Source organism: Talpa europaea, assembly GCF_964194135.1.
Source record: "Talpa europaea genome assembly, chromosome: 10".
Taxonomy (NCBI): domain Eukaryota; kingdom Metazoa; phylum Chordata; class Mammalia; order Eulipotyphla; family Talpidae; genus Talpa; species Talpa europaea.
In genome coordinates, this window is record NC_140077.1 from 29070739 (window position 1) to 29097743 (window position 27005).

Consider the following 27005-nt stretch of genomic DNA (forward strand, 5'->3'; position numbering starts at 1 on the left):
CTGGATACAGTCAGAAGCGCGGGAGGGTGAGAGAATTTGCCAGAGCAGGGAACAGAACAGGCAGACTGATGAAGTACACTGCTTAAGGGAGCAGCGGGTGCAGCAGGAGAGGTCTGTGCGCCATGTGGGACCCTCGCGAGTGGCCGGGGATTGAACCGGCGCTGCAGAGGCTGTGGGCAGCTTTGCAGCCAAGAGCTCAACCGCTGCGCCACCAGGGGAGGTCCAAGAATAATTTTTTTTTTTAATAAGCCTGTCTGAAAGTCTTAATCCTCTATAAAGATTTTCTGAACAATGCCTGCCCATAACAATCTTCTAGACAATGCCAGAAATAATTTTAGTGCCTAATTATGTCTAATTCAGAACTTTTCACAATTGTCTTTGAAATTAGTCTCCCAACTAGACTGTAAGATTATGAACAGGTATATTTTGATACTTTTTCTGTATCTTACCAGAGCTCAGCACACTTATTTACAGTTTTCTTTTTGGGTCTGTCTGGCTTTGGTGTTAAGATGATAGTGGCCTCACAGAGTAAGTTGGGAAGTATTCCCTTAAGTGGATAAACTTTTGAATTTATTTCAGAATGAGTAAAACTTCAGAGTTGGAGAAGGTTATCAGTATGTAAGCCTATGTGAACAAAAAGTGAATACTAGGAAGTAGAAAGTACAAGAGTCAAAAAGAATAATGGATCATAAATTTTTAATTTTTTTTCCAAAGGAGATGAGATATACTAAAGTCACCACTATTTTCATAGAAGTATGTTTAAAGAAGCGGTCACTTGTGAAAGGCTGTGGTTTGACTAATAACCTACACCTTTATTCTATAGGCACGATATTCCATACACCTAAAATTGGACACTAGACACCTGAAATCCAATATACGCAAATGAATCATCTTTCCTACAAACCTCCTTCCTGTCCTGCAGTCTTCATCTTGGATAAGAGAACCACCATAAATCTAGTCACTGGAGGCAAGAAAAGATCATTTTAGATCTTTCCTTCACTCCCATGACATTTAGACAGATTAATACTAATAACACATGTTTCTGTAATACGTCACCCTCTCCATTCACATTAATTAGGACTTAATTTAGGCCTCATTAATTCTCAATTGAGCAATTCTGCTAGCCTAGAAAGAATTCTTTTTTTAATTATTTTTATATTCCCCATACAATTGCAACCCCCTGATTTTGACCCCAATCCCTCCTTTCCCCGACCCCCGCCAAAGTGTGTCTCTGGTTCATAGTTGTTTGTTGATTTTGATTATTTTCTTAGAAAGAATTCTTAACCCCTGTCCTTCACTCTTGCAGACCATTCTCTTCTAATACCAAAAGTGATAATTTTTTAAAAGACAGTTTAATAAAAATGGGATTAGGGCATCATATTACCACATAATTCCAATAACTTTCAGTTATCCACATTTAAGCAGGGGGAGGGGTCACATAAAGTCACAGAATTATTTTCTATTTGACTTTAGAATGTATTTCATTGAAACTATCAATTCAGACTAATGAGGGAAATGAGTCTAAAAACCTGAATTTTTGTCCTTAAGTAAACATTCTATTTTATTTTTTTATTTTTATTTTATTTTATTTTTTTTAAGATTTATTTATTTATTTATACAAGCACTGGGCACAGTCAGAAGCGCGGGAAGGTGAGAGAATTCACCAGAGCCAGAGCGGGGAGCAGAGCAGGCAGAAGGACTGAAGTACACTGCTGAGGGGAGCAGCGGGCGGCAGGAGAGGTCTGCGCGCCATGTGGGACCCTCCTGCGGTGGCCGGGGAGCAGCCAGGGATTGAACTGGCACTGCGGAGGCTGCGGGCAGCCTCGCAACCCAGCGCTCAACCGCTGCACCACCAGGGAGGCCCAGTAAACATTCTATTTTAGATCATTTTTAGGTTCCCAGCAAAACTAAATAAAGTACAGTGAGTATCCAAATATTCCTTGCACCCACATCTTCAACACACATAGGAATGCACAGCCTTCCTCACTAGCAACATCCTACACCACAATAGTATGTCGGTTGCTATCAATGAACCAACATCGATACCTTCTCACCCAAAGGGCAGTTTTCACTAGGGTTCATTCTTGGTGTTAGACATTCTATGTATTTTTGACAAATGTATAATGACAGGACATATCCACCATAATAGCTCCATAAAGAATAGTTTCATTGCCTTAAATGTCTTCACTGCTCTATTCGTTCCTCCATTTTCATAAAACTTTGGCAACCACTGATCTCACTGTGTGTCCCCATAGTGCTGTCTTTGACATTTGCCAGGATGTCATATAATTGGAATCACACAGTGTGTAGTTTTTTCAGATTGGCTTCTTCCACTCAGTAACATGCATATAGGTTTCCTCCATATCTTTTTATGAATTGAGAACTCATTTCTTTATATTGCTGAACATTCCATTGTTTCCAAATATCACAGTTTATTTACTCATTCACTTGCTAAAGGACAGATTTACTGCTTTCAAGTTTTGGCAATTACAAGTAAACTGTTACAGTTATCTATGTGCAGCTTTTCATGGAAGGATAAGTTTTCAATACTTTTGAGTAAACACCAAGTACAACTGCTGGATCATACAGGAAGAGTATGTTCAGATTTGTCAGCAATTGCCCAAGTGTCTTCCAAAGTGGCTGCAAAACTTCCTATTGCTCCCTGTCCTCCACAGAATTTGATGTTGTCAGTGTTCTGGATTTTGGTAATCTAATAGTAGATATCACATATCTTGGTTTTAACTCGCATTTCCCCAATGACATAAGATTTGGAGCACAGTTATCTTTTAAACATGTAGAACTAATCATGTTATTTCTTAACTCTGGGTCCTGCAATGATTTCCCACAGTATGTTGAATAAAATCTAGATGCCTTAGAAAGGCTAACATCCTGCATCTCACCTTCAGTTCTGTCTTATATACATACCTCATTTCACCCTGCACACCTCTGTCACATCTATCCTCTAATCATTTGCACCTACAGCTTCAGAAAACCAAGACGTAGGTCTCTATATTGCTGCACCTGCTTTTTGCTCTACTCCCCATTATCCCCACACTTGGCTACTTGACAAGCACCTAAAAGTCTTGAAATACTCAGTACAAGTAGCAACTACTCCACAAAAACTTTCATGATTTTCTATCAATACTTTGCACCCCTACCTCAATTTAGGGGTGACTTTTTTTACCCTAAAACTGTAGGTTACTAAAAGGAGGGACCATCTCTAACTTACCAACTCGTCACCTAGCACAGTGTTCTGTACGTACTGGAACTCATTTGATTTGTCCAAGGAAAGATAAATAATCATTCTCTCAACTGATCCTTATAGATCTTAGAACAAATCTGTGACACAGGCAAGATATTAACCCTATCTTAGAGATGAGGGTATGTTTGGTTATGCTCCAGAAGTTACTTTGGTTTCCCATGGGAATCATGTTATGATTCACACCAAACTAAGCCCAGCAAAGTTTATCCAACTCATACCATACACACACACACAGGGGTTTCTGCTAGAGGGTGAAATTTTTTAACACTAATAGGAAGTATAATAAACTAATTAGTGAACCTGAAATACACTGCGCAGACTGCTAATGGTCCTACAAAGAAGAAAAATTGGACAGCTTCTTTGAGTGTTGCTATACTATTTGTCATAATAATAAGCAAGAAAATAATAGTATAAAGTACAGGGCTAATTAATATTGGTGGTGCAGTAAAAGGTCATTACTCTTCAATAAAAGATAAATGGCTGTATTGTTCAGGTTTTACTTCTTACTATCTTTAATACATTGAAATGCCTGTTGGAAAATTACCTTGCATGAAGCTAACCCCTAGTAGCATTTCCTTCACCACAATACTCTTCTATAGTAATATCCTGAAAATAATAAATAGGCTGGAGGCAGAGAAGGTAACAGAAATACAGGTTTGGAAGTATTCCATAGAGAATGGATAAAGCAACTATTAGGTTAAAAGCAAAATATCAACCTAATAATAGTGCTGATTATGCTGGCACATCCACGAAAAGTTTGGGTCCTAATCAATGGAGTAATTTCCAATAACCAAAAAGAAGCAACAGCGGTAACCAAATTCAAAACTGAAAATGTATGCTTCTAGAAATAGTCAACTTCTTAGAAGAATTAATCGTGGAGAGAGGACAAAATGAGGCCACAAAATCTGGTTCTACCAAACTGGAAGACTAGATGATAGCAGGGGGACCACGGGAAGCTTACACAGGCCAAAGACCCAGCCAGTATTAAAAGCAGGGTCTGCACACAGCTTCTGAAAGTGGTGACTGGTCTTGCTGCACTGAGCACATACTATGGGGCCCTAGGATGCTGGCAAAAGAGAGGCAATGAAGATTCAAAGTTATGATGGGAAATGACAGAAGCACAACTTCAAAAGTAGAAAGGGAAGAGGAAAAGAAGTAGAGGGGAAAAAAACACTTCAGAGGTTTAAAAGTAATTTTTAAAATACACTTTCTTCTAAGTTTCTCAATCAATTCCCCAAACATTTTGCTCACCTCTTCTGAAAAAGCTGTGGAAAAGACAACACCTATGATGACAGGGAAGTTAAAGAGAGCAAGGCTGGATAGGTCATTGCAGAACTCGAAATCAGCTTCACCCTCTGCAGCAAAGATGCTTAGTCATCTAAGGAGTTCCTCTGAAACTTTTCCCCCAATAGAAAAAGATCCAGAATATTATGAAGCCATTAAAAATGTTGGGTTTCAGAAAGGAGGCTGTGCACTTAGAGGTCAGGGGGTATATGGAAATCTCTGGACTTTCTAATTTTGCTGTGAACCTAAAACTCCTTAAAAATAAAGTCTCTTTAAAAAGTGAAAAAAAAAAAGTGGTTTTTAGCTACCTGTTCTTATCAATATGTGAAAAACATACTGAGTTTCAAACACAAGCTGCAGAATCATACATAAACCTGCCACAAAGCAATTTCCACGTGGGGCTGTGAACGAGGCAGGAAACAGCCTTCCCCGTGCGGCCCCCGCGCCCCAGTCACCTGCGCGGCCCGAGCTCCTCCGGCAGAAACTCCGCGCCCCAGACGCGCCGGCCAGACGGGGAAGGTAGTGTCCGGGCCCGGAGTCGGAATCTGCGGGGCGGGGAGCCCCGCGTGGCGCTCGCGGGGGGCCGCAAGCCGAGGCTGTTTTCTGAGGAGGCGGCTGGCCGCGCCGTTTCGGGGCTGCGGCTGAGGGGCGCGGCCGTGCGGCGCTGGAGGGGGCGCGGCCGGCTACCCAAGGCCGACTGGCCGGCGCCCTCCCCGGCCCGCGGAGGCCGGAGGCAGGAGCGCGGCCCGGCTCAGCGGCCCGCGGCCCCCCGCGCCCGCCCCATTCGGCCCGCTGGCCCTCGCCGGCTTGGGTCCGCTCCTCGCCTGCCCGCAGGCCTAGCCGGAGGCGCGGCCGGGCGAGCGACGCCGGGACTCACACAGGCGAGCAACGCTCCGCGGCCGCCTGCCCCGCCCCTTTGTGACACCGCGCACCAATCGCTCGCCGGCGCTCGCGTCGCCTTCCAATCAGCGGGGGCGGGGCGGGGGCGGGACCTGGTTGCGGGACGCCGGCGGTTGCTCGGTAGCCGGGGCTTCCATAGCAGTTCGGCGGTGGGTGTCGGTTGGGAGAGGCCCGGATGTTGACCTTTTTTTTTTTTTTTTTTAAACTAACAGTAAACACCTGACAGAGAAGCGGGCGGGCTGGAGACCAATCGCACAGCCTCCTGAGGACAGCAGGATTGGTCTCATGGGTCTCCGATCGGGCGAGGGCATAAGAGCGCATTATCTGAGATGCTCCGGGGCACAAGGGGTTCTCGGAGGCTGGCCAGCCGAGGCCGTTCCAGAGCCTGGGCACTGCTCGTGTGTTCCAAGTCGACCTGCCCTGCACAGATACCCCTTCCTGTACTTCGTCTCCCAACGTTTTAGGCTTCAGTTGACTCACCTGCAATATGAGGGCACAGCTATGCCCGGTTGAGGACAAGGGCAAAAGCAAACCACCTCAATTGTCCTTACCCACTGATTCCTCATCCAGTTTAGAGAGAACTGTAAGCGAGGTATTTAAGTGGGTAGCTTAGGCTGTTAAATCCCAGCATTGGGTAAACCTAACCTTTTTTCCTCTCCTTTCATTCCCAGCTTGCTGAGTCCCGGTGTAGACCATAACAGGCTTCCAAGACAACACAAACCTGAGATGGGTCCCCACTGGTGCTTTTATCCCTTAATTCCCCACACAAGGTGGTTCTAAATGCAATCACTACAGACTTCCTAACCCAAATGACCTATTTCACTAGGTGGATTACTCAACTGACAATGAATGGTAATCTCCCACTACAGCTTCACTCATCATCTTCTGAGCAGTGAACCCCAATAGCAATTCTTTGAATCCCATCTTTTTCTCACTCTCCTGAGCATCCTCCCTTACCCCACTAATTAATCTTCGCAATTCAGCAAACTACTAAGCATATACTGGAGTTTGTGATGAAGCACTGGGCTTTCATCCTCCAACCACTGGTTCCTTAAACTCCACACGTTTAATAGATTGGAGCCTCTTGAGTATAAAGATATGATCATTGTTGCCTTGTATGCTAGACCTGAAGAATAATGCCTGTGGAGTGACTCAAATCAAAAATTCAGTTTCTCCATCTGCCTCTCCACTTGCCACAGACAGAAGGGAGTCAGGCTGATGCGTTTAAAACCTCATGTTCCAACACTAGAAGCTGTTACCTTGGCCAAATCATTTGTTCCCAAATCACCACCAACTATGATGTCTCAAATGAGTAATAGTTTAAAAGGGTTTTTGCATATTCTCTCCCATCACCATCTTGCAAAGTTGGTACTGAAACTCCTACTGGACAAAAGGAGAAGCTAAGAGAAGGCAATTTGACTACCCTCAAACTGTTCTAAATGGAAGAACCAGATTTAAATCTAGGTCTCAAAACAAATATCTAAATGTGTATCAGTAACTTGAAGGAAAGCAGGTGAACAAAAAGGATAGGAAAAAGGAGTAGGCAACTAGTAATCACTCTATTCTGCCATTGGGTCACTCTTACAGCAGAGCAATGCAAACAGCTGATCTGTGGAAGCTGTAAAAAAAAATCTTTCTCCAAGGTTGAACAATTCCCAATTCAATCTTCAAAGTACCCAACAAAGAAGTCAGTGGTTTCAGGATTGGTGAAGCCAAACCTGGTCTACCCACAGGCTGTGCCAGGGTTATGGACTACTCAGCACCAAGTTGACATAGCACAGGAAACAAACTAGAATGGGAGTCAACTATCCATGTGGCTACTGGCTACTACACTGGACTACAGAGTTTAGAACATTCCCACCACTGGAACAGTACTGCACAAGAGGCTGACATTTCTACCCTCAGTGCTTTTTTCTACCATTACCTAGATTCATTCTGCTTCTTTCACAAAATGATGCAAAACTCCAAGGAATGGAAATGGATGTCTAAGAGCAAGGGTTAGCAAATTGTTTCTGTAAAGGGTCAGATAGAAAATATCTTAGGTTTTGTGGTCATCAGCCTGTTACAACTACTCAACTCTGGCATTATCCTAGGGTTGGAGATGACCAAGTATGGTTGTGTTCTAATAAACTATTTACAAAAACAGAGTAGAGGGTCATAGTTTGCCAAACTTTATCTTGGTGGACCTGTAGATGGAGCCTCAGAATTCAGTACAATCAAAGGAAACCTCCTCTCCTATATACTCTATATATCTTCCTCTATCACTTGTTCCTGCCATAACTAAGCTAGAGCTCTCATCCATTTAAGAAGGATTTCTGGTCACCTATCTGGAATTTGCTATTTCTGTGACTCCCTGCATATTCATGAAAGCTACAAATAGGTTTCTTCTCTAACATGTCCTAAATCATAGTGTGGTCCTACCAAGGCTAATGAAATAAAAATACAGTTTTGGAAAAAAAAAAAAACAGTCAAACATTTCTTTTTATTTTGTAGTATTAAGCATGATTTAAACTAGTGCAAAAAATATTAAGTGCATTGGCTAAGAGGTGAACTGTTTCAGTATTTACTTTTTGTAATTCAATTAAGACAATGAGCATAAAAGCATCAATAACTCAAGAATGTAGCTGAAGGGTGAGATGTGGTAACTCTGTATGCTCTACTGGCCTCCAAAGGCATTCAAGGGATCATCAAATATACTGGACACCTTCTGTTCAGATCTTGGTTCAGGCGCTGCCTGTGAAGACTGACTTTTTGTTTTGGTTGTCTTAGACTGGATACCAGAGGAGAAGATATCATCTTTAAAAAGAAAAAAAAGGAGAAAAAAAAAACCACGTAATGAATAGACAAGAATGTGGGTGCTCGTAAGACATATCTAGATAAACCACAGAAGATGCAAATCTGCTAACAGTGTAAGAAACAGTATGGTAAAGCCATGCCTCAGAGTCTAAGCTCTGCAACTAATCAAATTTTATGATTACATACAAGTTACAGGTTCTTTTTTTTTTTAAAGATTTGTTTATTTATTTATTTATACAAGCACTGGGTATAGTCAGAAGCGCGGGAGGGTGAGAGAATTCACCAGAGCCAGAGCGGGGAGCAGAGCAGGCAGAAGGACCAAAATACACTGCTGAGGGGAGCAGCGGGCAGCAGGAGAGGCCTGCGTGCCATGTAGGACCCTCCTCCAGTGGCCGGGGAGCAGCCGGGGATTGAACCGGCGCCGCAGAGGCTGCGGGCAGCTTTGCAACCCAGCGCTCAACCGTTGCGCCACTGGGGAGGCCCTTACAGTTTCTCTTTAAGCACAATTTTTTTCAGCTACCAAGTTGTATGTGTTTTCACATGCAGGAGAAGAAAAAGGGAAGGATAACTGGATCACCAATCCAGCTCCTAACTTTACTATCTGTGACATTATACACATTTCTACATGATTTTCCCAGTGAATTTTAAAAGAGCAATAAAAATAAGCAAAGAGAAATCCAGTATAGGAGTCACTCTATTTGAGAAAAATCCAATTACTTTAAACATCTCAAAGATAAGAACTTAAAGCTTTATTACTATATTAGTACTTTGTGTTTCACTAAGTCTAGTGTTCACATGACATGTTACCCAGTAACGTTATTTACCCAGTAATATTACTTCTAAGATTCTATCCTGTAGAAATTTTTAACATTTGTGCATGAAAATATGTATACACAAATGTTAAAGATCACGACATTATTTGTAATAAAGAAAACAGAGGGCCTCCCCTGGTGGCGCAGCGGTTGAGCACTAGGCTGCAAGGCTGCCCACAGCCTCTGCAGCGCCGGTTCGTTCCCCGGCCGCCGGCGAGGGTCCCACAAAAAAAAAAAAAAAAATTAAAATAAAATAAAAAAAACAGATCACTGTCAAAAGACTAGTGGCTAAAAATAAGGAAGTAGAACTCTGTATGTATTGACATGGAGTGACAATGAAAAAGAAGAGCAGAACAGGTATTCTTATTTTGGAAATGAGAATATATTTCTATGTTTACAAGTCAATGTAAGTTTCACCATGTGATGCACACCAAACAAAACAGTAGTTATTTCTAAGGTGGTTTTTCAATTTGGATATTTTCCATACGGTATTAATCTACTATAACAAGCATGCATTGCTTTTTTTGTAATAAAAAAGTCCATTCTGCACCTCTTGAGGTGAGACACTGGTACAGATAGAGAGTATACGGCCCGTTTAGGGAACAGACATAGTGTGGCATTATAGCACCAGTTTTTCCCAGGTAACCCCAAGGTTTAAATGAAGGAGCGAGGGGAGGAAGTAGGAAGTGTATACTTGGCCTTAGCCCTAGCCCTATCCACCAACACAGGACATTTATACAAGTCCTGCATTTAGGGTTCTATATTAATAAAGTAAACATTATACTACGGAGGGAAAGTAAGCACATTCATAAACACTGAAGCTCTCGGTGAGGTGCAACATCTAAACTACATCCTACTTTCTTAGTCTCCTGTACTACACTCTTCTATGGAACCAGTGACAATCCCTCTCCAGTTACAGCTGTGACTCAACCAAGTGTGTTATGCACAAGGCACCCATCTCAGTCTACTTTCGCATGTGTGGTAATTTCTGACCTTCTTTTCACATCATAATGTTCATATTTGTCATGGGTGCTTGACATTCGCAGGGGCTGGACTAAGATAAAAGTTAAACTGAAGGTCAAATTCCAGGTTCCTTCAAATTCCTTGATGTCTATTACACGAAAAAGTTGCTTTACCAAAATGCCAAATCCATTTACTTATTCATCCTCAACCTAACTCAGGATTACTTGGCAAGCTGAAGGAAACCTACTGGGAAACATGTTCCAGGAAAGGGGCTAGCAAAGGCAGTAGGAGAAACAGCAAGTCACTGAACAGTAATGACTGTCATGTGCAGAAAACAACACTTACCCATATCATCATCAAATATAGACTTAGCTTCTACTTTCTTTTTGGACTTTTCTTTTGGCTTTACAGTTAGGTCAGCAAAAATATCAATGTTATCATCAAATAAGTTGGATTCAAATGTTCTTTCCTTATCTCTTGTTTTTTGTGAGGGTTTAATTGCTTCTGTAGCAAATATATCATCCTGATTAAGCCAAAAACAAGCAAAACAATGTTAAGTCAAATTTCCTTGATAACAAATACTTTAACAAAAAAATAGAGAAATGCAAACCCCTGGTATTTAGGTACGATCATGTGACCTTCCCCCCCTTCCAGGAATGTAACAGTCCAGATTTCAGATGGGTCTGGGTCCGGTCCTTCTCATTCTTAAATACCAGCCCTATACAGAGGCCTTCTCTAGTGGTCCTACCTCAGGGAGACCTCCCATCTCTATCCACAGCTTGGGGTTGTTTTCTTTTTTTTTTTTTCCGAAAGTGTTAACATCTTATTTTAATGAAAGAATTTGATGCCAAAAAAATAAAGGTAATTTTACAAACACCAAATTTTTCAACTATGTAAAATTTCCATTTTACTGTAGTTTTAAATGCATATCTCTACCAATTACTTCAATATAGCACCTTTAAAAATATTTCAGTCATCATTAACGTGTGACTTTACCAAAGATTCTGAAATATAAAATTTCAAATTATTAACTTTAAGATAATGGGGTAAGAAATAATCATAACAGTTGGGTCTGTTAATTTCCAAGACTTTTCTGAAATGTTTTTCTGATATAGCAGTTATAAATTAAAATCTGAAAACAAGGGCAGAACAAAAATACAATAAAAGATCCTTCCACAGCTTATGCCTCCTCTCATAGTTCTAAGTCTCTAATCAAGGTAAAGCATCTTTCCTACAAATTAAGTGGATTTCTAGTATTTCCATGGAGTTGAGCTTTCAGAGTTGCTCAAGCCAAATTATTGATATATACCATGTTGGTTCTTGTTGCATTAATTATGCCTGAAGAGTTTGATACCCATCCAAGTCCAAAGATGGAAGAACACATAAACTGGTATGGTAATGGGCAAGAGCAGACTGTAAAAACACAGGCTGGCTGTGCTAGTGCAGCCCTGTGGGAAGTTTTCCTCCACAGAGGCTGAGTAGGACAGTCCTGCTAAAGACACCAGTGGAATAAGGACAGTCAACGTAGGAAGAGACAAAAACATTCTTCTCCCCTAGTTATTCCCTGCCACTATGATAAGACTTTTGATCAGGCAGAAGGTGTTAAGAAAAATAAAATGCTGTGTAGTTTTCAATTCTGATCTGGTGTTACTCTTTCTTCTTGCTTTGTACTTTGATGTGTCCTCCTGGCTGCCTGTGGTATCATATTGGGAATCCCATCAATGATTGGATAAGCTATTCCCAACTCTTCATTAATCAATTCATTCGTTGATGCGTCATATCTGAGCGGCTTCTTGGAGAGTGGGCATACCAAGAACTCCAGCAGCGCTGGGTCGAAGGCACCCTCTGCCCACTCCCTCCGGTCCACTGACGGTCGCGCCCCCAATGCGTGCAGGCACCTAAGGGCGACCGTGGCCAGCAGTGCAGAGGTGAGCCGGCCGCGCTCCGCTCAGCATGGTCTGGCAGCTGGCGACCGCACTTGCCGAGTCCCCCGCCGACCCGGCCGCGCAGGCTGAGCCACACAGCCCCTCCGGGTTGTTTTCTTTATGGCTTTAAAATGATCTGAAAAGATTATCTGTTTCCCTGCTGTGTCAGCTTCTCCTCTCTAAGAGCTTTGAGGAGCACTGCACTGGTTCTAGTTTCTTTGGTGCCCTCAGGACCCTGATGTTAAATAAACTTGCTCAGCAAGTACCACTGAAGGCTTTACTGTCTATGCTAAACTGTCAGCTCTACTCAGGGCCAGGTTTATGCTTTATACATGTCACAGACTGGCGTGCCAAAGAAGATGACTGCAGCAACACTCTGATTAAAAACTACAAAAATCAACATTTGTATCAGCACTTATGGTCAGCCAGGAAACAAAACAAAAACTACTTTGAGTAAGTCCTCAGAGTTATTAGTACAAGAATTATAATTACTAAGAAGTAGAGGTCGGGGAACAATGAAACAAACTTTATGTATGTAGCTCAAATTAGCCAATCACGTATTTTCTTTAACACAGAACTAGGCAGTAAAGCATACAGTTAAATGCTATTACCTCAAAAATATCTTGTGCTTTTGAGATGACATCCTGTTGACTGCTGGATTTTGATTCCTTCTTCTTGCCTTTCTGACCTATGAAAAGATCGTCCTCATCTTCCAGGAGAGGAAAAGGATTTGTTTTCTTTGCTGGCTTTGGTTTAACAGACTGAAAGATATCTTCATCACTGCCTGTCTCACCTAGACTGGAAAACATCGGTTTTGTCTCTTTACTTGCTCCTGGAAGGCTGGCTGTGTTCTCTGTTGCCTTCACACTGACTTTTGTTTTCCCAGTGGACTGAGATCCAGAGACCTTGGAAAAGATATCCTCAGAATCAAAAAGGTCATCCTCAAGAGGCTGACCCAGAGATTTCACAAAGGGGCTTCTGTCTACTACAGGCACAAAACCATCTGCCCAAGTTGAAGTGGCAGCTGCAATGGCCTCCTCAGATCTGTCTTCTCCACCAGCTACCCTTGGCTGTGACTGATAGCCATCTGGTATAATGGTGCCATCCGGCAATTGTGCAAGGGATCCTCTGGGGACACACATGTCCTCAGCCTCACTGGACTCTTGGGCAGCCAACCTTCGAGCAGCACGGGTCTGTGGCCTGCGCTTCCCTTTCACTTTGACTCGGCTCTGCAATGGCAAAAGACCACATTAATCTGATGAATTAAAAAAAAAAAAAAGTGTTCAAATTTAACAGCAAGGAATTAGTGATTCTAAAAGATTTCCAAAGGAGATGGAAGCTCCTAGTACCAGACTAAGTCATTCTTAATCCTTTAGTGCTCCCCATTTAAAGTCTTTTGAGGGCAACTTGTGTTCAATTTCATACAAAAGGCTTTATCTGCCACTGGAACCTGGCTTATGGAGGCATATTGCTGCTCTGTGTCCCACAAACTTTCCTGGTCCCTACTCTTACCTAAACTTAAAAGTGAATATCTTTCAAATCAGGGGAAATTCTGGTCATAACCTTCATAGGGGGTTATCTTAAATCAAGCTAGAAAGAGCCTCCCGGGTGGCGCAGCGATTGAGCGCTGGTTTGCGAAGCTGCCCGAAGCCTCTGCGGTGCAGGTTCGATCCTCGGCTGCTCCCCGGCCACCGCAGGAGGGTCCCACATTGCGCGCAGACCTTTCCTGCGGCCCGCTGCTCCCCTCAGCAGTGTACTTTGGTCCTTCTGCCTGCTCTGCTCCCCGCTCTGGCTCTGGTGAATTCTCTCACCCTCCCACGCTTCTGACTGTACCCAGTGCTTGTATGTATAAATAAATAAATCTTTAAAAAAAAATTAAAAAAAAAATCAAGCTAGAAAGCATGAACATGTAAGACAGTAAATAAAGGTAACCTAGATACTCTGCTTCAAGTCAACAAACACTAAATTCAAATGTCAGATATTTCACATTAAAAATACAGTTTAGAAATCAGAACCTTTAATATGACCTCAAAATATAAGTTATTATATAATATATATTAATAATATTATAAGTGACATATTTTGAGGTCATATTAAAGGTTCTGATTTCTAAACTCCATTTTTAGAAATATTGTGAAGTATTTGTGACATTTTCCAAAATATATAATCAAGTAGTTGTGAGAAGGCACAAGCTGTATTAGGCAAAGCACTTGACTATGTTTGCCTATTTCAAAGAAATTTCACAAGTAATTTTTTTTTTTTAATAAAGAGGCATGTGTTTTTATTTATTTATTCGTTTGTTTTGTTTATACATGCACTGGGTACAGTCAGAAGCGCGGGAGGGTGAGAGAATTCACCAGAGCCAGAGCGGGGAGCAGAGCAGGCAGAAGGACCGAAGTACACTGCTGAGGGGAGCAGCGGGCGGCAGGAGAGGTCTGCGCGCCATGTGGGACCCTCCTCGGGTGGCCGGGGAGCAGCCGGGGATTGAACCGGCGCCTCAGAGGCTGCGGGCAGCTTCGCAACCCAGCGCTCAACCGCTGCGCCACCGGGGAGGCCCTTCACAAGTAATTTTTAAAAACTTTTTTTTTAAAGATTTTTATTTTTTATTTATACAAGAGCTGGGGTACAGGCCAGCTGCGTGGGAGGGAGAGAGGATTCACCAGAGACAGAGCTGGGAACAGAACAGGCAGACTGACTGAAAAACATTGATGAGGGGAGCAGCGGGCGAGAAAGGAGAGGTCTGCCACGCCATGTGAGATTCTCGCGGGCCGGCTGGGATCAAACCCTCGCTGCAGAGGCTGCGAACAGCTTCACAGTGCTGCGCTCAACCGCCTGCACCAACAGAGAGGCCCACCTTTTAAAAACTTTAAAAATTTAAATTTAAAATTAAAAAAAAATTTTTAAATTAAAATTTAAAAAGAACTAAATTTAAAAAGAACTTAAAAATTTAGATTTAGACACCAAAAAAGATAACAAAAAAAAACAAAAGAAAGGTTTCATTTTTCATAATGAAAACAGATTTGGGAAAACTTGAATATATTTGCCTGTGTTATCCTAGGTGCTGTCACTTAAGAGATCAGGTAGGACTTTCTAATAAAGGAAGATTCGATAAAAATGAAAGAATCCACTAAAATGAAAGCAAAACCTCAGAGAGTTCCCAGTTCATTCAGTCATATGAAACAGTATGACTAGGGAAAATCTGCCATGAGATCTCAGAGGAAGGAAACATTACACAAATTCTCCTGACAAGAGAAGCAGTATGAGCCAATGGCAGCAGGGCAGTGTGTGTTTGGGGCAAGGTGAGTGATTTGACTGGAGTTTAGGCTGATAGTGTGGAGTGATGGGGGAGGCAGCTGAAGCTTTGGTAAGCAAGAATGGTAAAAGGCTTTAATATAAGGCCTCTCTGGTGGTGCCAAGGGTTAAGTCTCAGCATTATGAAGCTATCGGCAGCCACTCAGCGCAAGTTCAATCCCCGGCCAGGGAGCTAACCCACATACCCACATGGCGCAGCAGACCTCTTCTGTCTTGCCTGCTGTTCCACTCAGCAGTCCATTTCAGTAGATCCGCCTGTTTTGTTTCCCACTGTCTCTCACCCTACCCCTCTACCACTGTACCTCTGGCCTGCACCCTAGCTCTTGGATGCATAAATAAATAAAATAAATCTTTAAATAAATCAATAAATAAAAGACTTTAATACCAAAATAAGGAGACAAATGCTCTCCTTCAGGCAATGAGGAACCAGCAGAGGAGGGGGAGGGGTACAATTTGCCCTGTGGCTAGAAAACCTCCGTGTGGTAGTGTCAAAGAGCCTAGGACTTTACTCTGGCTGCTGAGCAGAATGTAACCCTAATGAATTCAGGTAGTGGCAATGTGGAAGCAAAACTAAGGAGGTGGAAGAAGGGTGGAAAGGCTAAAGGAAGGATTAGGGGACTCATTTAACAGGGAGCCAGGGTCATCTACTGTGTGTAATTGAGGGACTAGGGAGAAACATACAAGATGCTTAGGTTAAGAAAAAGCAAGCAAAGGTGGTTTTATTACCTTGTTTGCACTGTGTAAAGTATCTGCCTGAGCTGGAAGATCAAAACTCACTCCAATTTCTCCACTCCCAGGAAGAGTAGGCATATTTTCCTGACTCCTCCCAGGTTCAGATGCAGGAAAAGGCAGTTCTGGCAAAACAGGCTTTGCTCCAGAGATCTGGGGAACTGCTGCAGGCAGCAATGTTGCTGGGTTAATTGCTAAATTTGCCTAAAGAAGAAAAATGAAAATAGTCTTTATTTTCTTACATGTGGCCATTTATTGCTATTATTGTGACAGATGACAAGAGACTCAGTGTAATGCATAATATGAGAGAAAAAAGAGAAATGCAGGAAAATCTCCCCACCTACTTTTACAATTAAGACAGAGGATCATACACCTGTGTTCACCACTGGGCTCAAAGAACAGATGTTATAGACATAGTGCACAAGAAGCAACAACTAGAGGGTAGGGAAGAGATGAGAAAATGCCTGGCAGCAGCTAACAAAATTAAAAATCCCAAAAAGTTTATAGATGCCCCAGGCAGGCAATGAAGATTCCAGACATGTTATAATTACTTGTATTTTCCAGATCCGAGAGGATGGCTCTTTGGTTTTAAATGAAGCGGGACCTGGCGAGTCCTGTATGAAATTACATTGAGTTAAAAATCCATGGGGGAAACAGAAAGAAAAATGTCTCTTGGATTACACTTATATCTGTAAATGTCTATGAAGGAGCAAACCTGTTACTTTCTGTAATGCTTTAATGGAAAAGGCATTCAAATCTCCCCAGTTCTAGAAGGAAAAGAAGTTGAGACTTGCGATGCATCATGGGAGATGAGCCAGTTCTAGAGCCTGGTTTTCTCAGCTCAGGACCCTGAGGCATCAGTAAGACATGCAAGGATAGCTGCTAGCCAGAATTGGAACTTGCTCTGCCCTGATCAGTTTTCAGGAGACGCTCCAAAGGCTGAGGATGGAGGCCTAGCAGGACCAATCTCAGGAGGGGGAACACACAGGGGAAACTAAGAATCAGATGTAATTTATACTTCATACTAATGTGGTTCTATTGCAAGGTAGCCCAGAGGGAGAAATGGGGTTTCAAGTGGGAAGATGATTCTTAACCTTACCTTACATAACTCTATATTGGAATCCAATTTATATCAAGTAAGTAGAAATTCATGGGACTGAAGTGTGGAGAGCAAAGAAGAGAAAAGGTGGAAAAATACAGCAAAAAGAGGAGATCCTACATGCTATTTCCTCCTTAATTAAGAGAACTCTGGATGGTCTTGGGTCTGCATGGTATAGTTACTTTGTACTGGAATGCAAACAAGAGTTGAATTCTTTCAACAGAACAGTTCTAACCTGAGATGTTTCCGGTTTCCAAATGCTTTTTTCCTTGATACCTTGAGTAGATTCAGTATGTTTCTGGTTCTTAGAAGAGGAAACAGAGTGGTCTTTTTTCACTATCCTCTTCTTTTCTGGTATCTTCAAAAGCAAAATACAAAAAGTCTTTGTGAAGTATCTCAGAAATGTTAAAGAAAAAAATCATAATGCAAAAATAATCTGACTTGTGAGTTTTAAAAGCAACTTCTCCAGTGAGGTTCCTTGAACTAATTCAAAGGCACCATTTGAGAAACACAATTCTAACGACTCTGAGTCCATTAGAATTAGAAGAAAATAGAGAGTACTTACAAAATCTACTGGGGTGGGAAGGAAATGACACATCACAGGCTAACACTCAGATTTAAAGTTTTGTATATGAGAGGCACAAATATTTAATCACTATATTGTATGTACTGGCCTTTCAATAAACAACTTAAAAGTCAAATAAATTTAGGACACAGTAAAAGTCTGAGTTAGTATTTTAATGTTAGGGAACATAGATGGGATAAGAGACGCTCTTGTGAGCACATTATTAGCTGTTTATTTACTAAGAAGCACCACAATTCAGTGTATTTTTCTTAAGCATATAACTGGACATTAATTTCCTCTCCCAGAAGCTTTCCCACACATGCAAGTATTGAGAACAAAAGGCTGGTACCAGAGGTTGGGACTTGGCAGAACTGAAAAGATCATCATCTTCATCATCCCCAAACAGGCTCCCAACACTTGGCTCTAACGACTAGAACAGACAAAACTCAAATTCAATATCCAAAATAAAACAATTTAAAAGCGAGCAAGGTAATCTCTGAGATAACATGTGATGCAGTAACGAAGTCATGATGAGTACAACCATTTGAAACTGACCTTCGTTTTCTTGGTACCAGCAAAAAGGTCAACATCTGGGTCATTGTCCTTCTGCAGCTTGTGACTAAAAAGCAGCTCTTCGTCCTGGAAGACACCTGTGCTCTTGGGGCGGGCGTCAGCATCAGGACTCTGGGGAAAAGAAGGAAGTTCACGTGTTTACACTTCTAGGATTTATCTCAAGGAAACTGCGCATGGCTGCAAAGATAGAACAAGAAAGGTATCCCCTGTAGCTCAGTTACAGTGGCTACAGGTTAGACACAACCTAAGCACCAATCAGAAGACGAATGTCACCCTCACGCAATGGACTAGTAAGGAGCTACCAAAAATAGTGGCGAATGAATATAGAAATACAGATAACATATTCATAATCTGGAGAGATCATCTTTCAAGCTTTGTGTTGTATCTGAACTTTCTGTTTAAAAAACAATCCATCAGTTCCATAATGAGAAACATTTTGGGGAGGAAAACACACAAAATTATTCATTTTAACTCATCCCCAAAGGAAGAAGACTTGACAGCAGCTGACTTAATAATCAGATTGTGCAGTGTGCTCAAGCGTGTATACTTAACTTGTCAGCTGCTTAAGACCTGGATAGGGGATTAATCAGATGTTTCCTATGCCCATCCACCTTCTACCCACCTCATTACCTTCAGACTCCAAATGAGTTTCTGTTTGCTAGGATATTGGATACTTAATTCACATTACCAGGTTTGGTACGATCCTATCCCAGACTTGACATTCTAAAATATATCCCCATTTCTTCTTTACTATCACAACCACAAATGAAACAAGAAAATTCATTTCTGACAAAATGTCTCATCAAAAATTGACTAATAATTATTATGAATACTACTAAAAAACCAATATAACACAGCAACTAAAGTTTCACAACCATAATAATCACAGTACAAAATCACACATAGTAAAAAACTAGAATATAGCAATTTATCCCTATGTACTATGTGTAGCTTTTAATAATAATAAGGGATATAGTATAGTGCCAATATTATGAAAGTTTCATAAAATATTTTTTGCAGAAATCAACAAAGATATATTCCTAGCCCATTTACAAAAAAGAAAAAATTTGTGGCACTCCATGGCCTGCCATCTGTTTTTTTAACATTTCTAGGAAGATAAAATTCATGTTATTAAAATTCACCCAGTTAGAGGGTCTAATTCAATGTTTTTTAGTATATCCTCAGTTATACAAATACCACCAAAAGCTAGATATAGAACATTCTCATTAACCTACAAAGGAAGCCCAAACTTATTAGCTATCACTCTCCATTCCCATCCATCCTTCTTGCCCAAATCCGAGCAACCACTGATCTGATCTACTTTCTATCTCTATAGACATGCCCATTCAGGACATTTCAAATAAATGGAATCACACTATAGAGTCTTTTTCATCCAGCCTGTTTTCATCCAGCTTGTTGCAGCAAATATTAACAGTTCATTCTTTTTATTGCCAAATAAAAAATCTACTATATAGATACACTATATTGTATTTATCCTTTCATCAGCTGATCGACAGTGAGTTGCTTTCATCTTTTAGTAAATGCATATAGCTTCCGGGAATCAAGTTTTTGTTGAACATATGCTTTCACTTTTCTTGGATCTATACAAGCAGTGAAACTGTTAGGTCATGCGGTAACAAGCTTTAACAATATGAGAAAAAAGCAAATTATTTGCCCAAGTGGCTGTATTATTTTTCTTTCCCAGTAGCAAAGAATGAAGTTTCTAGTTTCTCCACATCTTCGCTACACTATTACCAAAAGTCAGTAGGTGTTGGTGAGGATGTGGAGAAACTGGAACCTTCATTCCTTCAGCAACTCACTGTGAAGTGAGATTCTTTAATTCTTCAAAAGATTTGAAATTTTATTTTTTTGCTCACCTTTCCTAGTTCTTTCTTTGGAGCTTGGGTGCTATTTTGATCTTCTGTTTTATCCTCTTCATCATCAAATAAGCTAAGAACAGTTTTGGTTCTACTTTTGGTTCCTTTGTCTAATGGGGATGATGAAGAAAATAAATCAGAATGCTTGACTGCTTCCTGTGCAGGTATAGTCAAAGGTCCTTCCTGAAAATGGAAAGAAGGAAAAGAATAAGTAAACATCTGGAAACACAAATTCTGTCCAGGGGTTCCACAAGTTCCTCATTGGCAGGAAAATGTAAGGGTTGTGCATGTGTGTGCATGTTTTAGAATAACATGAGGCCGATGTACCAGAACATACAAGGTAAAAAAAAGGTCCACCTTTTCTGACTCTTCAGCCACATGAGTTTTCCCAAATCCTGATGTGTCTTTGGCACTCTTGACCTTCTTATCCACAGGTGTCACTTCCAGTTGTGCCTCCTTCTCTTCATCACTGAACAGCAAAGATGATACCTCAGGGACGGTCTCTGTTTTCTACCAAAAGACAAGACAATGACATCCTCATAAACAAACAGTGTGCCTGACTTGCAGAGCCATACACAGAGCCAGCCAAATGCACAGGGGCAGGAGAGAGGCCAGGACAACAAAGGGACACAAACAGGGATTAGCAAGAAAAACTACTGCCTCAGACTTGCAGAGATGGCACTTGAGAGTTTCTGTCACCCTAGCGCTGCATCTACCTCATGTCTGCTGACTCTAAGTACTGCTCCTGAATACCTCTACTACCCAGACACAATTGCTACTTTCTCCTGACTCGCTCCCCTAACATTTCAGCTATAAGACCTCATCCAGAGCTATCTTACTGAAATAAAAAACACCCACCAGATTACTTCATCTCCCACCCCAAATCTGCACTGTTTGCACTAAACAAATGCTGAAAATGCATTTTTTTTTTATGATATGAGAAAATAAGCTTTGAAGCAATATCTAAAGCAAATTAGAAAGACATACTTAGGATACTAAATAAGCAGAATACCACCAACTGACTCCCTCTATCATTGGTACCTCATCAATCCTCACTACTCATTAACTCTATTATAAGCCTGCATGCTTCCATAACGTGCTCCTCACCAGGCCCAGCCAGAAGTCACCTAAGGAGATTTTCCTATCCTCTTCGTTAAGTATGTGTTCCTTTGTTGAGAGAGTTTTATATCTCAATTTGTCCTTATTTTGCTTTCTTCTAAATGTATATTAATAGCCATCAAACATTTGTCTGCCCATTCATTTGACAGTATCATTTAGTATATGAAATACCACGTTTTATATAAGACAGCTACACTCAACATAAGTTGTTAAGCACTCCCCCATCTCTCAGAGCCAGAAATGTCAGAGATTAGGAAACTGAGATTATGTGACTGGCCAAGAATTTCTAGCATCCTTGGGTCAGGTGACTTAAATTCTCTAGTAAAAAACAACTCTATCATACTAACTAGATTAGATGTTATGAGGCAGTAAGCTTTGAAGCAATATCTAAATCAAGTTAGGAAGACATATTTGGGATACTAAAAAAGGGCATATCTACCTGTAATAGCAAATATTATAAATAAGTGGAATGGGGAAATGAAGATTTTCAGTTATTGTTTGGAAGAGATCCTTACAATGCATAATCATTTAAACTTGAAATAAAAGACTAGAAACACAGAGTTTCAGAAGAGGTAAGATAAAACTGCTAGCATTACTCCATGCCATTGGATCTAAGTCTGGCAACTCCTCCCTGAGATTCAAGACCTACACCTGACACTAAAAGGGATGCATGAGATGGAAGAATCCTTTCCTACAAGCTTTGCATATGTTTCATTTGCAAAATAACATTAATGAGAAGATCTCATTCTAAAACAAGGCAAAGGAATTTTTCATAAACTCAGCCTCCCATGTGAGATTTTAGGAGCTGATTCAGGGACGTCATGTAACACCTAAGCACATTTCCCAGGCCTAAAAGGTTAAGAATACCAATGCTGCAGAAGGAACAGTCGTGGGAGGAGAGCCAAACAGAGAACTTCCACTATCAGTGTCGTCTTCAAAGAGGAGTGATGCTCTCTGGGTCTTCTTTTGACTATACAAACAAACAAGAGATCAAATTAAAGGAAAACATGAATTTAAAAAGTACAATATTCTTTCCAGGTCACGCCTATAAGAACCCACCTACCACCATTCTGCCCAAGTCATCTGTTGACCTTACACAACTGAAAGCAAACAAGAAAAACCTTTGAAGTGGGTGCATTATTGTAGGGTAAGGAAAAATGTCAGGCTTTTCTGCCCTCCCGCCATCAGGATAGATGAGGGAACCCTGTGGTCCTGAGTGCATGCCTGATGGCGGGCACCTGAAGTGGGTACACCTGGGCTAAGACTGTGCTTTTTAAGGGCGGCGTCACGGGGACGCCAGCAGCAGCAGAAGCCGAAAGAGAAGCGGAGAGAGAAGCAGAGAAGCAGCAGCAGAAGCAGAGAATGCCAGAGAGCCCAGACAGAGTGAGGATTTGCTGGGGGCTGGGAGGACTGCCAGCCTCCCGGCCCCCCAGCACCCTTGCCTGCCATATGCCTGGTGAACCCCAATAAAAGACCTGCAAAAAACCCACTGAGGGGGCCTCCCCGGTGGCGCAGCGGTTGAGCGCTGGGTTGCGAACCTGCCCGCAGCCTCTGTAGTGCTGGTTCGATCCCCGGCTGCTCCCCGGCCACCGGAGGAGGGTCCTGCATGGCGCGCAGACCTCTCCTGCCGCCCGCTGCTCCCCTCAGCAGTGTACTTCGGTCCTTCTGCCTGCTCTGCTCCCCGCTCTGGCTCTGGTGAATTCTCTCACCCTCCCGCACTTCTGACTGTACCCGGTGCTTGTATAAATAATAAATAAATAAATCTTTAAAAAAAAAAAAAAAAAAAAACCCACTGAGGACTGTGACTCCTCCTTTACCCGGTCTGCATTGGATCGGAGAACCTGCTCAGTGTCCATTCCTGCCTTTACAATTTTGTATCTAGCAAATCATCAGCTTCTGTCCCTCACCCTCTGCAGAAGAATCCAAGGCCCTCTTCAATGCCTTTTCGGTTAATTTTGTCCGTGTAGATGCCCTCGCTATTAGCCTTGCCAAGGCACATAATGCTACTAGCATTCACAAAGGTAAGCTTCCTCTTTCACAACTTCCTAGTGGAGAGGAACAACCAGAAGGCATGGATGCCTATTTCCAAAGTGATCAGGAAGGCAGCTTCCATGGTGACCTGTGGCCTGGTGCCTCCGCAGCTGCTTAACCCTGGCTTTCTAAGTGTCACTCTGTCCTTCCATGTCTTCTCTTCAAAACCTAAGTCTATTAATAGAATTGTGTCTTAACTTTTGCATTTTATGAACTTTTTATACACTTTTTTCAGCCTACTTTTGAGATTTTTAAATTAAAATAACGTTTTCTCTAAAGTTGAGAGTTACTGATTTTTTTTCAACATTCCTCTTCCTTTTATCCCCCCTCTATAATTAATTTTAATTCTCTGAAGAAAAGAGTTTCCTTGTCCTAACACAGAACAGTACCATAGAAAGGAGAAGTCTATTAAGACACATTCTATTACCTCTACTCAAAGTCTCTAAGAACCTGGGGAAAGGAGAGCTCATTTTCATTTCAATGACTCACCTATCTCTTACCCCATATTGGTCAACCAGAGCCAAACATCTAGCCACAGTTCTCATCACAGTCCTCTAGTCTGTCTTTACCTACTTTATCATCAAGGAGTCTGCCCCAGTACTTACAGAAAAAGTGGTAAATAAATATCTGCCAGGACAAACATTGAAAAAGATAAGGTGGGCCTCCCCGGTGGCGCAGCGGTTGAGCGCTGGGTTGCGAAGCTGCCCGCAGCCTCTACAGTGCCGGTTCAATCCCCGGCTGCTCCCCGGCCACCGGAGGAGGGTCCCACATGGCACGCAGACCTCTCCTGCCGCCCGCTGCTCCCCTCAGCAGTGTACTTCGGTCCTTCTGCCTGCTCTGCTCCCCACTCTGGCTCTGGTGAATTCTCTCACCCTCCCGCGCTTCTGACTGTACCCAGTGCTTGTATAAACAAACAAATAAATAAATAAATGAAAATAAATCTTTAAAAAAAAAAGAAAAAGATAAGGAGCAGAACATGCAAGAACACCTAGATCAGCTAAGGCTCACCAGAAACTGATGTGACACACTACAGCTCTGAGGGGAACCATCTTCTTAAAGGATGTTTTTCAGGCTGAGCAGATTTCTACCAAAATGACAAGCTAAAGTAACCCTGGCTTAACTTTACATTCTCTAGAGTGTCCCAGAGGAAAAAACAAAAGACAACAGATTATACTTAAACTCCCAATAAACTAAGAAAGATAATATTTTAAGGCTAAAATCATAGAAGAAATTAGGTAAGAATCAGTATCAAAAAATATTTCCCACTTTCGGAGGAGAATATCTTGCAAATGAAAATCAAAGGCATTTTCAGTTTGTATCACTACCAGGTAACGGATGATTAGCAAGTTACCCCTAGTAATGGATATTTTGTGTTATCAACTACCTTTATTTGTTACCAAATTACTCTGACAGAATATTTTTTTCACAATGACTACCTCACCTGTCCTTAGCAATAGCAAACAGGTCATCATCATCATCATCCTCAAAGAGACTGGTCTTTTTCACAGCTTTGGCCTCCTGGTTCTGGGTGGTCCCAGGGTCCCTAAGTTCTCCTTTAGGCCTATTTTCAGATGCTGAGCTGATCTTCAAATCAGTAACATTCCACTGGTCCTAAGAAGATAAAATACATATTAAAATCAAGTGACAACTAAGATTAAGAAATTTAAGAAGTAAAATAAAATTCATATTTGTAAAACTAAGTTGTATTTAAGGATTCAATTATGTGTAAAATAGAACTTACATTTCTTTAACTAAGTGTATTTAAGTATTAAACTATGTGTATCACCCTTAAAGAATGCTCACATCCAAGACTTTTCTCTGAACTTAAATCTACAGTCGGATTCTCTGACCTCACAGACCTTTTCATGCTTTCCTCCTCCTTGCCTGCCATAATGTTTCTCCTTTCTACGGTACTGTTCTGTGTTAGGACAAGGAAACTCTTTTCCTCAGAGAATAAAAATTAATTATAGAAGGGGGATAAAAAGGAAGAGGAATGTTGGAAAAAAATCAGTAACTCTCAACTTTGGAGAAAACGTTATTTTAATTTAAAAATCTCAAAGTAGGCTGAAAAAATGTATAAAAAGTTCATAAAATGCATAAGTTAAGACACAATGAGGGCCTCCCCAGTGGCACAGCGGTTAAGCGCTGGGTTGTGAAGCTGCCCGCAGCCTCTGCAGCGCCAGTTTGATCCCCAGCTGCTCCCCGGCCACTGGAGGAGGGTCCCACATGGCGCGCAGACCTCTCCTGCAGCCCGCTGCTCCCCTCAGCAGTGTACTTCGGTCCTTCTGCCTGCTCTGCTCCCCGCTCTGGCTCTGGTGAATTCTCTCACCCTCCTGCGCTTCTGACTGTACCCAGTGCTTCTTGTATAAATATATAAATAAATAAATAAATAAAACAAGAGTTCTCCTTTAAAAAAAAAAAAAAAAGACAATGAAAGCCACTAGTGACCCTTTTAACCAGAAAAATCTGAATGTGTCCTTTAGAAAGGATTTATGTTGCTCAACAGTGACACCACACCAGTGACAGTCTATACCCCAAACTAACCCAATTAATTAATATGCTCACCTTTGGCACCAAAGAGCTCCTGAGGACTTGTTTAAGTGGTCCTCTGGTCTCTATAGAGTCTAGAGTTTTGCTAACCAGAGGGTTCTGGTCCACAAGCCAGCAACATCTATCACGCAAAATCTCAGATTCCACCTGGGACTTTCTGACTCAGAACCTGCACGTGTAACCAGATGTCCATGCAATTTCTTCACACTTTACAGTTTGAGAAGTGTGCCTCTAGTGCAGTGACGCGCAACAGTGACCACACACCAGTGACAGGCCACACCCCAAACCTTAATTCAGAAATCTTCAGCGTGGAATCAGCTGTTAGTACTCTTCAAGCTTTCCCGGGTGATTCAATGGCAGCCAAGGTTGAGATTTGCTGTTCTAGAGCCCTGGTTATCTTTATAAGTGCTGTTGCTCCCAGCTCTAGTTAATATTACCATGTGGTACAAAAAATGATAGGTAGGAAATTATAAGTAGGAAAAATTCTATGAATGGCCACTACTACAGGAAGAACAGCCATTAATCATGCTAAAAATATGCTATAAATTTTAAGATGCTTTAAATTTTTATATTATTCTAGTTACCTTTCTTCTAAATAACTTTCCTCTAAGAAAAGAAAGTCTAGTAAACATTACCTTTAGTGAATGAACTTAACTAGATGTAAAAAAGGCAGAAAAAGAAAGTCTTTAGAATATTAGTAACTGCTAAATGCCATCAATCACCTAATCTTCTCGAGGACAAACTTTCAACCCACCTCCTCATCACTGCTGAACAATAAGGTAGACACTTTCTTTTTGGAGGCCTCAGAGGGTTTTGCTTTCTCTTGGCTCTGAGTTGGTAGAGATAACATCTGTTTCTTAGCAGTTGTAGCCCCAAAAAGATTATCCTAGAAAAACAAAAGACAGGAGAGTATGACAACCTTCATACATATAAAATAAAGACTAAAGACATTCTTTCATGTCAGATTGTTGAGAAAACAAGTCTCTAGTCAGATAATATATTTAACATCTTTGGGGAAAGATTACAAAATGCTAGTAAGCCCCATTTGTCTTAGGAATAACTCCACAACATCCTACAAGCTTCTCTAATTGTATTCGCCATCCATGGGAATGAAAACTGCTACCAAAAAAATCAAAGGAAGACCTTTTGACAGGGAGCAGGAGAGGAGGCAATGTGAGGACAAGGTCATGGAAGTAGGCAGAAAAGTT

At 41.5% G+C, this 27005-nt stretch overlaps 2 protein-coding genes across 7 annotated transcripts in view; both read right to left on the minus strand.

Moving 5' to 3' along the window:
* Positions 1–8102: 8102 nt before the first annotated feature.
* The window catches only part of WASHC2A (WASH complex subunit 2A), a gene marked incomplete at its 3' end in the record, with an annotated part of 46956 nt that continues 28053 nt past the window's right edge, over positions 8103–27005 (minus strand). For 3 of the 6 annotated variants that reach the window (XM_084245359.1, XM_084245360.1, XM_084245358.1), the window contains exons 17-29: positions 26552–26683; positions 24689–24858; positions 22084–22186; positions 20455–20607; positions 20098–20280; positions 18203–18331; positions 17997–18077; positions 17318–17440; positions 16535–16597; positions 15981–16187; positions 12554–13171; positions 10363–10540; positions 8103–8242 (exon numbers count right to left, since the gene is read on the minus strand). In XM_084245359.1, the coding sequence (XP_084101485.1) occupies positions 8103–8242; positions 10363–10540; positions 12554–13171; positions 15981–16187; positions 16535–16597; positions 17318–17440; positions 17997–18077; positions 18203–18331; positions 20098–20280; positions 20455–20607; positions 22084–22186; positions 24689–24858; positions 26552–26683 (2280 nt within the window). The remainder of the gene's footprint in view (positions 8243–10362; positions 10541–12553; positions 13172–15980; positions 16188–16534; positions 16598–17317; positions 17441–17996; positions 18078–18202; positions 18332–20097; positions 20281–20454; positions 20608–22083; positions 22187–24688; positions 24859–26551; positions 26684–27005) is intronic. The other 3 variants (XM_084245363.1, XM_084245361.1, XM_084245362.1) reach the window with 3 other exon arrangements.
* Positions 11346–11561, minus strand: LOC311179139 (phosphatidylinositol N-acetylglucosaminyltransferase subunit Y-like; the record flags this gene model as incomplete). The annotated part of the gene is made up of 1 exon (XM_084246108.1): positions 11346–11561. One exon carries the CDS (start codon positions 11559–11561, stop codon positions 11346–11348), a length of 216 nt encoding a protein of 71 aa, XP_084102234.1.